At 36.9% G+C, this 14525-nt stretch overlaps 1 protein-coding gene across 1 annotated transcript in view; it reads left to right on the top strand.

Annotated features, from left to right (window-relative positions):
* Nucleotides 1-14525, top strand: part of MYO16 (myosin XVI) — a 322775-nt gene that overhangs the window by 156566 nt on the left and 151684 nt on the right. The window contains 2 exon segments of the mRNA XM_009892140.1: nt 1150-1267; nt 8542-8689. Of these exon segments, the coding sequence (XP_009890442.1) occupies nt 1150-1267; nt 8542-8689 (266 nt within the window).

The following is a 14525-nucleotide window of genomic DNA, read 5'->3' as shown; positions in this document are numbered from 1 at the left end:
AATAGCAGCACTAAAGTTACCAAAGCTGCACGGGTTAAACCAAGTGCTGAATTAACCTAATGAGCACATACATCCTAAACAACACTGCTGGAGTGGAACCAAAATTAGGCTGACTAGTTTTCTGCTGCCACCTACTGCACAAATAGCTGGTTTAATTAATAATTCTGAAGGGTCTGATTTTCAGAGCTTCTGTCTTGGTGACTGGAACCACATGTTATCTGTGCCACTCCACAGCCCTCTTCCCTCCCCAGCTGGGTCACACAGCTTCAGCAAACCACTGTTATATCAGAACACCAGTGTATTTGGGCCGCAGTACAATCAATTTCTCAGGATGCAAAACAGGAAAATACTGAAGGGAATCCTTCAGGGTGTAAGGGGTGTAAGAAACTAATTATATACAAAAAAACGCTGAATACAGAGAAAACATGGAATAAAGATGGCATATTTAATGCTTTTAAAAAAAATCCTTTTTAAAAATAATTGCTGTGGCCATGAAGAGGTAACATGGAAATACATTAGTGAGAGATTCCATAAAAAAGTCTGAATCCATTTTTTCCTCGGTTTTTCACTAGTATAATGCTGAAGTAATTCTATTTGAAATCAATAATTTATGCCATTTCTGGCATCTTATAAAGCTTGCAAATTGCTTTGCTTGGTTATTAGCATCGACTGACTGTAAGTTTACAAACATAGCTGCCTTCAAAGATTCTAATCTTTTTTGCAAAGCACGCCAGCTCTGGGTGCATGACTCCAGTCACTTGTACCCAAACTACCTGTAAGGACACAGCTCACATGCGAGCCATTGTCTTCCGCCTTCTATTTACAACTTCCACTAAGATGACAGCACATTTTTTTTTCTTTTGGACTACCTTACTTTAATTTCTATGTAGAAAAAAAAAAAAAAACAAAAAAACAAAAAACCCAAAAAAACACAAACAAAAAACCCGCCCACAAACAAACAAACAAACAAAACAAAAAAACCCAACTTTCAAGGAATTTTTTAAATTCCAAGCTGGAAAATGGTCTTATTCTCCCCCCCTCCCTCCCCCCCACCCCGTGTTGTTGATCACAAACCAACCTCACTGATGTTCATTGAAATATCTTCCCGTTTGTTTCCTCTGTTATTACTTCTTTACTATTGTCTTGCAGGTAAACTGTGTCTTGGAGGCCTTTGGGCATGCTAAGACACCCTTGAATGATTTTTCCAGCTGTTTTATAAAATATTTTGAGCTACAGTTTTGTGAGAAGAAAAAAACATTAATTGCAGGTAAGCATAATTTAATCTTGTTTATTTTGATATCGCCCACAGACTAGTAGATCAGAGATCCCGTGTTTGCTATACACAGAATTAGGCATCAGTAGCCTTAAACTTAAAGTATGTGACAGAGGCATGGGGGGTTTACGGGGTGTCAGAGGAACATGTTCAATAGCCCGTGAATTCAGAGCTTGTCAAGAACAGTGTTGATAACGGTATTAAGAGGGAGAGACCTCTTCTGTGCAACCACTAGGTGGCAGAGAAAGACAAGAAAAAAAGTTTATCGATTCCTCTTACGTTTCCCAGGAAATCACATTTCCCTTTGTGCATGAAAATAACAAAGTGTAACAGCTCTGTGTCAGTTTACTGTGAAATAAAAGCAACAAAGAGATTAATTTTTGCATTTCTATCTAATATTGTATTGGATATTTTAAGTGTCCCTTAAATAAGTGATAAACTCATCTGTTTAAGGCAAACAAAATACAAGTATACTCTGTAACGCTGGAATTAGAAGTAATTTATTACAGCTTTGAGCTTCTTCTAAAGAAACTAGGAATCATACTAATGTTTATTCTTGTTAGAGGTAAGATAATGTGAATTTGTGCCTGCTTTCAGAGTAAGTAGAAGTTTGCTAATCCCCGGTAAGCGTTCATTAGTGAAAAAAAAAAAAAAAAGAAAGAATATTGAGCAAAACTTCAGTTTCATTCAGAAAATTCTGATCTCCAGAGGCAGTCAGGGAGAATTTTTATTTATGGTCTGCGTAGGTCATTTTAAAGTTACTCTGTGCATGTAGAAATAACTATACAGTTTCCTGCCTGCACTGATCTTCCTGAATGCAAAAAATGAGTGGTGAGACACACTTTTAATCCAAGTAAACATTTCTAAAACTACTCATTTTTTTTGCCATTTCAAATGGTTTTATGCTTTCAGAAGAGTTTCCTAAAAATACCATTTGGAAAAATTTCATACTGGAATTATACTTAATTTTCTTGAGAGAGTTCACTGTACCCTAGGAAATAAGTTTTTTCAGTGATAATGTCAGTGCATGGGAAATGACTGTCACTTTTTTTCCTGGTTTGTTTTACAAATGTAGGATATTTGGAAAGAAAATGTAAAACTAAAAAGTGTGATTTTTTTTCATTTATGAGCTGTTGTGAGAGGAATATAAAGAAAGTAATGTAAACATTAGAATGGACTAAACAGCATCTGAATTGAGCTTGTAAAAATAAGGTTCAATACCTGAAACTAACATTTTATAAATCCTTTGAAAATTTTATAAATCCTTGTATTGTATAAATTTAAGTTGGGTATATTTAGTTATCACAATTACATTGCATGCATGTTTTTTCTCTTTTTGTTACACACAAAGAGCACAAATTCAAGCAGATGAAAATGATATTAATTTTGAAAAGTCAAGCATATGAACACTAGAAATGCCAGAATTGAAGTTGTCTGAGATACTCTTGGGTTTCCTTGTGTATACAAATTTAATGCTGTTATTTTTCTGCCCCACCCCAACTTTATTCAGTGCAGAGAATGGACTGTATTTCTTCAGTGATCTGCTACTAAATAGTTTGTTTCTCTTCATTGATCCACGTGTGGTTTGTGCCATTTTATTCTGTTCTAAAACCAGTATGCTAGTTTTTCTGTGAATTTTCTGTTGCTCATCAACATTTTTCCCTGTATGAGCATTTCAGAAACATAAATGGCTTCATTTTCACAGTACTTCTGACCTAAAGTTGTGTCATTCAGTTCCTCAGATGAGGAATGGAAGCCTCAAGGCATCATGGCCACGCATTCCCACAATTTTGAGTGCCTTGCTTGAGATTGCAGAGATTTGAGTTTTCAGACAGCTTTATCCAGACTTGCTAGTTTAATTCACAACCTTCATCTGTGAATGATATAAATGTGGAATCAGTCAACCAGGCTCTTGTGTCAGTTTTCTGGTGCACTAATGCTGTGTTTGCATCACTTCAGACTATAGGCATTAAATGAGAAAATCTTGGGACAGTTAAGTCCATTAACAAACATAAACAAATTACTTATCGGCCCTACTATTCCCAAATATTTAAGAATTGAATCAATTACTCTTACCAAATCTAAGGTAGCCAAAAGTTCTGCAATTTACAGTCAAGAGTGAGAAGCCCCAGTACAGCAGTAAAAGTGGTTTTTATATTTATCTAAGTTCCAGTTGTTCATACTGTTTGATTTGCGTTGTAGATGTTGCCATTTCTAGGCCACTGCTACGTATCACTTCTGGGTGAAATTGTCCCAGATTTACACCACCATAAATGAGAAAAGAATCAGGCATGTTGCCTTTGGCTGGTTTAAATCCCACCCAGTGATTTTCTGAATCTATTTGCAAGATCATTTGCAGAAGTATTTACTGTCTTGCACAGTAAAATGTAAATATGCAGAGTGCCTGATTGTGCCGAGACATGACTTTATAACTCGTTGGGCTGAATATGTCTGGTTTATAAACAATAATCCAGTGACGCTAGACTGCCTCCATCAAAGGGTTTAGGTTGTTTTAGCTCCTTAACATAAATATCTTAAGGGCAGAGATCCAGAATAATGTACTAAGGAAGAGGCATGCAAAGTACATGTGTACATTTTTATTGTAGAGGGCAAGCTCAAGGTAGCATTACTTGCATTTTGAGTGGACATCAGTGAAGTTCGTGACACCTTTTTGTTCATGCTGAAGTTCTTTTATGCCTAGACCCTGACTTCTGTCACCTAAGATTTATTCTTATAGCAGAAAGTCCAATATACCTTAATAACAGAAACATCGGCCATAATTTTCATCTGCAGGCTTGATGCAGTCTTTCTTATAAACTGGATCTTTGCCACAAAGTTTTGAGAACAAGGATGGAGGTCTTGAGTGTGGTTCTACTCAAAGCTAGTACAGATGTCTCTAGAGGCTTTATGTGTCTTTTCTGACTCTTGTTTCTGATGAGATGTGCTGCAATGTGGGGTTCAAATGGGAGTTTTTTTCTGCGACCAGTGGCTTTGTGTTCAGGTACCTTTCATGGCTTTAGTCCAATCAAACAAGTGGAGAAGGTAAAACAGATTAAGCCATTGTTCTTTGTGACTTGCTAAAATAAGGCAGTGGGAACTACTAAAAAGTCTTAACTCAGAACAAATACAGAATAAACTACAGGCCAGTGATTTCATTAAGTTTCTAAAATAAATTCATACCAAACAGAACTCAAAGACTGATCTGCCAAAAAATCATAATCGTTCATAGACCACAATTCATACCCACTGCATAGTAGTAAAAGACTGATTATTTATTTCCAGAAGTAAAATTGCTGCATTTTATTTTTATTTGGAAAGGGAGAGAGTAAATGGTCTTTCAGGTAAATTGACATAATTCCTAAGATGAAAGGTAAGGCTTCTGTCAGTTTCCTCAAATTACCAAAAAAGAAGTTCAGGAAGAGAAAATAAAGGCTGACAAACTTATTCTCCGGATTTTCCTGCATTGCTTTTCAGGCCTTGCTTTTCTCAGTCTTCACTTTTTGAAAAGCAAGACCTGTTTTTTTTTTAAGTTGCGCTGAAATGGAAGGATCTAATTTGATTTATAAAAAGAAGCAAAATGCATATTCTCCTATGTGTGTTATAAATATTGTTTATCAATTAAAAAATTTCAGATGTGAATTTCCTTTTTTGGTATAAGAAAGACTGCAGCCGGCTAAGCTCTCTGATGTGTTTTTGTACTGTTTCAGCCCTGAACTTCAAAATGTTATTTTTTCTTTAGCAATAGCTGTGTTTAGGACAGCACGGATTTTGAGAAAGAGTAATGTAGTTTCAAAGAATGCATAGCTAGAAGAAAGATTTCACTGGCTGCACTTCCAATACAGAGTCTGCTTGCTGGCTTTGTGGTGGCTCAGTTGATCAAATGATCTGTTAAAGGAAGTACAAATTTCCTTGTGCCTGTAAGCACAGTCAACACGGCAGAAAAAATGGCAGACTTTGCTCTGGGACTCTATTATTTTTCCCTTTTATTTCACACACAGATTAACGAACATATAATTTCACTTTATAGAAAAGCACATTGCCGTGATAGTTTTCTTTATGAGTTACTTTAGCTCCATTAAGGTGGTGCTGTGTTTGATTCTTGCTGATCAGAAGCTCAACTTTTCTTAACAGCTCTTCCCATTGCTGGACATGCTGAGATGAACTGTATTTAGCCTTATTAAGGTGGGTGACCTGAAGTACCTGAAAAGGGCTGAATTAATTTGTGTCATCTAAATAAGTGGTGTTGCCCATCATTAAAGTTAAATGTATTAATTAATCAGTTAGATGACCTCCAGTAACATTTTTCTTGCTTTTATTAATCAATGAATGTTAAAAACACCAGAGTGATAGTTATGAAAGTCTCAGCAAAGATCATTGCACACAAAAAAAAGCGATTAAAGATTAGTAATGGCCTCTTTTCAAATTAATTGATGATAGGGCTAGTTTTACTGAGAAATAGGTTACAAGTGCAATAAAAGATGGAAATCATCCTTCAGGTTCATTTATTCTGTTTTACCCTGTAGGAATGGCAGCCAGGTAATGACTGATTCTGATGAAAGTGTGTGTCTGGGCCAGCCCTGCCATGATAGGTTAAGATCGCATTGCTTCAATTTGCAGTGTGCTGCAAAGTTACTGGAGCCAGAAACATATCCTGCTACCAGCTTAATGATGTCCCATGTGTGCCCTTTTACCTCCAGCATGGTCCTTTTTTTTCATAGTGTAGCAACAGAGGGCTAGATGGCTGATACACAATTTCTCATGATATAGGTTCCATAATAGCAGGAGTTAACTTCTGCTTTTTGTAGGACGATTAAATGGGCTAGGTCACGTCTCCTTGGTTCAGCAAGTCAGCCGTACAACTCTCCTCTGTCAGTCCTACTGTCTCTTCAGTAGCTAGGACCCCAGGCATGCTTTTGGTTGCCAGCACGTGGGTCAGGCCATGCCTGTGCTGTTATATAAAAGAAAGGGTGGAAAATGCCCCTAGGTAGCATGTGCCACTGACCTTCCATACTGCTTAACTGGGATGTGTCTGGGGTAGTTTGGCTTGTGCAGAGTAGCACTTTGTGAGACTGCGCGTAGTCACACTTAGCTCAGCGATAGCGCTTAACTGCTGAGACCTTTCTCAAAACAATATATTCAAGATTCACCGGTTTTGTTTCCCTCCATTCTACACTGTCTTTCAACAATATTCTCACAGACCGCATTCCCTCATACACACAATTGCAAGTAACTTCAAGTTTGCTGTGTTTAACTGTATAGACAGAAGCTTAGAGCTCTCCGAAGGATACTTAGGTGAAATTTAAAAAAAAATTATTACCAGACAAATACAGAGGGTAGAGCAATAACCAAGCTGGCTCTGAATGAGCTATTGTGGATATTAGCAACTGTATGGTGACAGGAGCATGACATTCCGGCTTCTAGCCTAACCATTAGGCTAATGCAATTACTGTGCTTCTGATACACACTCTCACACACCGAGATCTAACCTGCATAACTTTGCTCGGCATTGCATTGGGCAATATCTTTGAGTCCAAAACGGATTCTGACAATCCTTTTTCAACTATCCTCGTCTTTAGAAGTCTTTAAACTCCCACTCTGCCTTCAAACTTCAGGTCTCTCAGGCATCTGAAGTTGCTTGTGCTTAGAAATGGAACAGTTTTGACTGCATCAAGTAACTCAGTGCAATTTTATGCTTAAACCCAGTTTGCTTCAAAAAAGTAAAAAAAAAAAAAAGTAAAAAAAAAAAAAAGTAAAAAAAAAAAATTAAAAAAACTTGAGCATCTCAAAAATGGTGTTTGTTTAGAGAACATACTTACTGTGCTACAGGATGCATGTACCAGTATTTTCTATCACTGAATGTTCAAGAACTACTTCTGGATCATAAAGGAAGGAGTCTTAGATGAGTTGGTTGTCATCCAGACTATGGGAAGCTATGGTTTAATATCCTCCTCTCCTCACAGCATTTCAAAAATTTAGCCTCTCCATTGCTGAGAAGTGCACCTTATCCTCTAAATTCAACAGTCTTTTCCAGGGTAAGGATGCTTGCTAAGACCCTGCCTGAAAGCTCTGCTGTATTGCAGAGATTGAAAAGCATAAATCTGCAACAGAATGTACCGCATCCTGGTGGCAGGGGTGCTCAATCATATGTGAAGAGACAAGCTTCTGGTCTTTGCACCACACCTAGTATTCTACATTAACCAATGATGAGATAAAGTATAAAAAGAGCAGGGTAAGTGGGAACTGGTCAGGTCCTTGCTCCCAGCAAGGTCCCTGATCTCTAGCTACAGTTAGGTGCTCCCATGTTCTCTTTAGCCTGCTACATCTGGAACTGTGTGGTGGTGTACGCTCAGTGGAGGACTGAACTAATCTGCCCAAAACAGTGAATCTCCCTCTGTCTCTTCACATGTATCTCTAAAACACCTGCAGTCTGGTGAAGCAGGTGAATCTATCTGGGGCTCCAAAATTCCCTCTGCCTCTATGTTATGTCTCTCTCAGAACCTTATGGGCCTGAAGTTATGTGAGATCCTGTAATCAGCATTTCTGTAGGCAAATCGTGGTAAAGTGCATCCTCCTTCACCTTCTTCCCAGATGTTTTGATTCACATGGTTTCTCATTTGGTCAGTTCATCATAGCCCTTCTGAGATGCCCATGTATCCCCAGGCACAGGTTAGTGATGACCAGTTCTGAGAGAATTTGTCTCCTTGTAGCCCTCTAGAAGTAGCCATCTAGAAGTTACATGGTTAATCTAAACTATTGATCTGAGTGTTTTTGATTACCAACAGAGAAAGAGGAAATGGTTCCAAGGCTAGTTTTTCCAAGATGTCTTGAATCTCTCCTGCATCTTTCTCTCTGTGTTAAGGAGCTTAGAATAGATGTGAGTGCTCAGATGGTTACACTTTGGTGAGTTGACTAATAGCTTGTCTCTTAGAAAGCCTTGCCAAATACGATAATTGGTTCCTCAAATAAGTAAAACAGAGTACAAATCAACATCATTATCTTTGAAATTAAGTCATTTTAAAGATAATGTAAGACACTAAGTAAGTAAGGTAAGACATTTGTTCCACTAATTTTCATGGAATTAGGACTTTATATGTGATTTATATAGAAAACCGTGGTAGAATGAATGGTATGTTTTTTGTACAGGCTCACCTTCGACTGTTTTATAAGAAACATTGTTTATTCTTCACTGTTGCAATGGTGAATGGTTTAAAATGTATGTTTAGAGCAATCAGTATAATGATGAATTTATTTGTTTGTTTCTCAATCAGCTAGGATTTATACATACATGTTGGAGAAGTCTCGTGTCATTATGCAGCCTCTCAACCAGAGTAATTTTCATGTTTTTTACTTGATGATGGATGGGCTGTCTGCTGAAGAAAAATACACCCTGTACCTCAGTAATTTGTCTGCACACAGGTAGGAAAACAACTTTAGTATTAATATTGTTCTTTTTTTAGTGTCTCTGTGCTCTTGAGGTCCTTCTTCCAATAGTGAACATGTGTCGTAACTTCTCAATGAGGTCTGAAATTATTTATTATTGAGTACCTGTTCATGAGGATTTAATTCTGGAATACATGTACACCCTCCTAACAAGATCAGAGTATTATATCCATTAGGATTATTGTCTTAAAGGAGACTTCTTAGTTATTTTTTGATCTTCTGTGGATTAGAGTAGGTCTGTTCTTTTTTTTTTTTTTCCCCCTGATGAAACGTTTTGTTTTCAGGAAAAACTGTTTTATTAAAATCAGACTTTTCTTATGGAATATGTTGATTTTGATGAAATGTCACTATATGTAACTGATGATTCCATTTTCATTTTTGTATTTACTTTACTTCATATTATTAAGAAAAATCAAAACAAAGTTTTGACTGCTTTGAAAATAAGGGTAGGATTTAATACCCAACACCTAAAATTAGGTCTTTGTGAATGTCTCCACATGAGCTGGCTGTCTTGGCTTCCATTTGCAGTCAAAGGAGATTGAGTCCCTACTCAGCCCTATATAAAATTACATGTAGATGTGTGCTTTGAAGTGAACTGAAACACATATGTGGCTTCATAAACTGTGCTGACTACGTCCCCTTTAATAGTAAGAGCTTAAATATAAAAAGCTCTATATAGACACCTAAATGTGGTAACTCTAAACCAGAATACACTCCTTAGGTTGTATACACTCCGAAAGTTTAATATAAGTGGAAGTTTCTATTTTTTCAGAAAATTTTGGGAGTTTCTCAAAATCTGTTAATTCAGATTCTTTTCATATTCCTGATTTAGATAATTTGGCTTTCTTTCTTTAGTCTTTCCTAAGAATTATCACTGAAATGAGAGAAGCCAATTTGGCATTAATGATCTTCTCTTAAATTGGCTAAGGTTATAACGAGTATAGTGAGTAACTGTAAAAAGACCGATAGTAATTCAAATGATGTAAAATTAGTGTTTTGAGCTTTTCGTATCAAAGCCCTTTTCCCATGGGTTTTTCTCTCAGCATTTCTATCCTCTACTCCGACTAATACTTGAATAAAATAGTATTCCTAGATTTGGGGCCTGTAAATAGAAAGACACCACTTTGATTTTTGCAGAAAAAAAACTTACTTGATTCTGATTTTTTCTTAAACACAAGTCTTCATACTACTGTTTTTTGGTAACTTTTAAGCTCTTAGCACCTCTGGTTCTATAGAGAGTAATGTAATGCGCTAGCTCTGAAGAAACCTGAAGCTAAAAGTTGTTTTACTAAAAATGACGCACTTCAAAGGTGGGGGAAGAGTTAAATTCTGTGTTTTAAATCCTTTGAAGGCTTTGAAGACCAAAAGGTTTCTGGGCTCACGATCATTAATTTATTCCTCTTCTAGCAAAAGTTGTTTGGAATCACTCAGTTTATTCAGAAAATGAAACAGTTTGAAGTCGCTTTGCAAGAAGCTCCAACAGGAAAGAACTTAGCAAAAACCTGAATAATTAGATTCACACGAACAAAGCTTTATCTGATAAGGTATCTGATAAGCATCCAAAAAGAACAAATAGTATTTTAAAATAGATGTCTGAACACTGCAGTGCCAACTCTTTAGAAGTAATTTATAGCTGAACATTTGCATAAAGCTGCTTTTATCAATAAAGCTTTGCTTTGGCTACATAGAGTAGATTGTATCTTGCATTATTGAGAGAGAGTTTGAGCCAAATATTACTTACCTTAAACTCCTGACTGTAGTAGTTCAGTGGGCCAGATCTTTCTTGGTTGATAGAGTTAAACGAGGGGTGAATTTCTACTGCAACAAACTCATACATGAATCAGGAAGGCAGGATTTGGCCTCTGTTATAAATTCATTATTCCTTGCTTAGTCAAATTTTGATGAGATCATATCATTCTGGTAACATCAATAAGTGAATTTGTCATGTTTTCTTTAAGCAAGTGTAATCTTGACTTTAATAGTAAATTTAATTAGATAACAGCCCTTTTGAAACTGTAGGTGGTTCGTGCCCAACGTTGTTTTTTTTTTTAATAATTTTTCTGTTCCTCTTTTCGCTATTTAATATTGCTCCTTTATGTAGAAGATTGAACAATCTTAGTAAATAATGGCTGTTAAGATCACAAGATACCCCTATTTTTTCATTGTTTTCTTAAGCCGTTTCAATATGAGAAGAGAGACATATCATTGAGTTTTTATTCTCATTTTAAATAAAAGTACCTTAAAGAGTCAAAGTAGTATTGTCAACAGTGGTTATTATTAGACTTGGTGCTGTAAAAGGTAAGAGGTACTTCATGTATTAAGCAGGATGTAATCCTGGATTAAGAGTTAATGTAAATAACTCAAAGGGGAAAACCCTCCCCTTTGGAGTCTCTGAGAGTTTCGGTAAGGTTGGGGTTTCACCCCAATGTATAGGGGGAGTTGTTAGGTTGTAATTCTGTGGTATTTGATGCTGTCCTGAGAGGGAGCTTGAGCTCAGAATCTTAAATATATGTTCTTGCAAGCATTATGACTGCTAAGGCATTGTATAAAGACAAATAGCTGGCCACTTTCTGTGAAACCTATATAAAACTAGGATCTTAAAGTAGCAAGCCATCTAAATCTATGTAGGGAGGGATCTAAATGAATATATCTCCCACCATATATGCGTGTGGGTCATCATGGATAAAGACAGAAGCAGTTCCTGAAAGGTAAGATCATTTTTTCAAGATTTAGCAGGGGGAGCATGTCAGAAATTGAGAGAATACTTCAAAAGGGCAAGTCGAGGCTTTTTGTTTGACAACTACTCCCATGTATTCATCACATTCAGAAGGTGATTTTTGTCAGCAGATCCTTGATTGAAATTTCCAGAATTTCTATTAACTTGGTGTGTTTCAAAAGAACTGCAGAACTTTGTTTGCCTGGATGATGATATGTAATACGGAATGATTAGAGATATGAAGTTATATTCTCAATTTGCTCTTGATTTTTTTTTTTTTTTTTTTTTTGCTGGGTGATGCAGTCCATTACTTGTAAGAATTGCTTTTCTGGTGTGTGAAGCTTAGCCTCATAATAGAAGTATGTACTAGCTTTTCTAGCACATTAAGTTTAACTTCATAGTTACAGTAGGTACTGCCTTATTGATGAATCTTGCAACCATAGTGAAACAGAGAGCAAAGAAGAGATGTGCTGGTGGTGATAGATGAGCTTGTAAAAGGTCATCGACTCTGGTGAAGAAAGGGTACTAAAAGGAGAGACCAGAAAGACAGGAAGAATAAATGTGGAAAAAATCTTACAGAAAAAAGTGGAAAGACCTGCTTTTACTATTATGGGCCAATTGTTTCATATTAGCTTTGATATTCCAAAGATGTAGTGTAGATAACAATATAAGAATATCTTTGTGTAATAGGTATATGTAAGATACTCAAATCTACTGTCATTAAAAATCATGTCATTACATTTGTATATGTATATTAGAAACGCAGCTTAAGGCTACTTAACTATAGAAAATGATTTCAGAAACGATGGTGAGTTTGGCAGCTATTCAACTTGATGTCACCATTTTCAGTTTAAATGAGGTTGCTAGTTCTCCTAGTTGATTGTACTGTTACGGCTTTTGAAAACGTAGGCAAACTCGATACAATGCTCTCAGTGTTGCGAGGTGATTCTGACAGGTTTTTTTAGTCCTCCCTTGTAATGTCAGATCTTTGTCACCCAACATTTATAAGTTGAAATGTACTGCCTGTAACAACTTCAAAATGAGGAAAATGTTAATATACACCTTCATGCAAAAGCTGGACTATGGTCAGGGGGTGCATTTTGTATTTGTATTTTCAGACTGCTGTTCACAGATGTGCGAAACTTCCCTTTCCACAGAACAATTATGTGCACTGCAGTGTGTGCACTCTCTGCATGTGCTGTTTCTCTCACCCCTTAGAAAACAGTGAAACTCTTCAGCAACAATAGCTGTAGATTAGTTCACACAAGTTGTGTATCTTCTTCTACAGTTTTTTAGTGCAGGTTCCCTCTTCACTGTCAAAAAGAAAACTTTCTGTTAATTTCTGGTATAAAGTAGTAATTTTAGTGAAGTGATTGAATTTCTCATTAAAATCTAAACTGATCAGAACCTCTTTGCTTTATCATTGAGGAAATCATCCCTAACTCTAAAGGATAAGGATGATCTTCAAATGGGGCTTAGAGACTACAGTGAGGGAAAGTGAATGGTACAGAAAAGATCCCAGTAGACATTTTTCCGAGGCATTCAATGCAAAGCCTTATGTGTGATTTTTTTTATGCACTTCCAGTCATCTTCTCTTCTAACAAGCACTAAAACAATTTGTGCGAAATGGTGATTATTCTAGCAACGTCTTTATTGATCCTCACTCTCCCTCCCACACAAGAGCTCAAAATAATAATTTTCAAGATTGTGGGTAACCGCTTACTGCAACTTTCCCCAATTCAACACACTTAGGAGGCAGTCTCTTCATTTTCTGACTGCTACAGATACAAAGCCAGGGAGACATTGCATGTTTTCATGCCTTCTGTCTTTCCTTTCTTTCCTTTTGTCTTTGGATGCCATCTTTCTTTCCAATTGTTTTATTATTTTCTCATTTAAAATACAGCAGACAGAAATATCAATCTTGAAAATAACTTAACAGTTTCCCGTATCTGTCCCATTTGTCTACAAATGTAGCTGTGCAGTCTAATGATACAAGGTAAATTCATAAAGAAAAGTTGTTTTTTAATTAGTCCCGTGTAATAGGAACATTAGATATTTAAGGGATGTTCCAGTCCTCTGATATTCCATGCTTTTTCCTGACAGATCACGTTTTTCCTCATAGGTATTCACTTTGATTTAAACTTTCAGTACCCACATAAAACCCAGCTGTGTCCATAAAAATTCACAGAGATGGTTACACAATACCATTTTGATCCCTTTGCTTCACAAATTACCTGTTGCTGATATCTGCGTCTGATGACTAGGGGAAAATCCAAACAAGTGTTAGACCTGTCTTACAAAATTGGTTGGATCTAAATAGTGTGAAGGAAATAACTAGATCAGGAAGGGTTACATCAGATTTTCCCATGGGTGGTAGTCCTGCTGCAATATTAATTTCTATATGAAGTGCCAAGTTACATCACTTTACCAAAGTGCCATTAGACTTTGTGTGCTGAAACTCAGTGTAATTTAATTGTACCAAAATTCTCAGTCTTACCCCAATAAAGCATAGTGTTGAGGCTCTATGAACTTCACTGTTGAGGAAAAACTTCGATTTAAAATCCTGCTGACAGAATAGAGCTCCAGGCAATCAGGAAAGGGGCATTCATTGTATTTAAATTTAGGTGGAAGGAAAAGATCAGACTCAGAGGTTCCTCAGCTGTGTTTCACTTTTTCATTGTGGGAGGTTTGGGCACAGGAGGAGAGAAAAGCTGTGATCGGCTTACCAGCCCTGCAGCTGAACGGCCAAGTCCTTCTAGTTCTACCTGGCCAAAACACTTTCCTAATTCTTCTGCGCAAATCGTAGCAGCCTATCACTTCTGCTTTTCTTTAAACATTATCTCTTCTCAGACACATCCAGGGAAATCGTACTGGGTGAGACTTTGGAACTTTGAAATCTTTCTCAAATGCTAGTGATGGTTTGGCTAGGCCTCCTTTGAGTTGTGAGTTTTCAGTGCCTTTCCAGGATGTAGGCAATTCTGTGTAAGGGCCAGAGAGAAGCTGGGGCAGGTGCTGCACCCAGTAGGTCCAGGGATGATCAGTGGGGTCAGACACTACCCAGAGAGCTGAGCAGGGCTGTGAGGATGGGGAAGGGAT

The sequence above is a fragment of the Charadrius vociferus genome, unplaced genomic scaffold, assembly GCF_000708025.1.
Source record: "Charadrius vociferus isolate BGI_N301 unplaced genomic scaffold, ASM70802v2 scaffold218, whole genome shotgun sequence".
NCBI lineage: Eukaryota > Metazoa > Chordata > Aves > Charadriiformes > Charadriidae > Charadrius > Charadrius vociferus.
The sequence above is the reverse complement of the archived record's forward strand: the minus strand, read 5'-3'. Positions and strand labels throughout refer to the sequence as shown.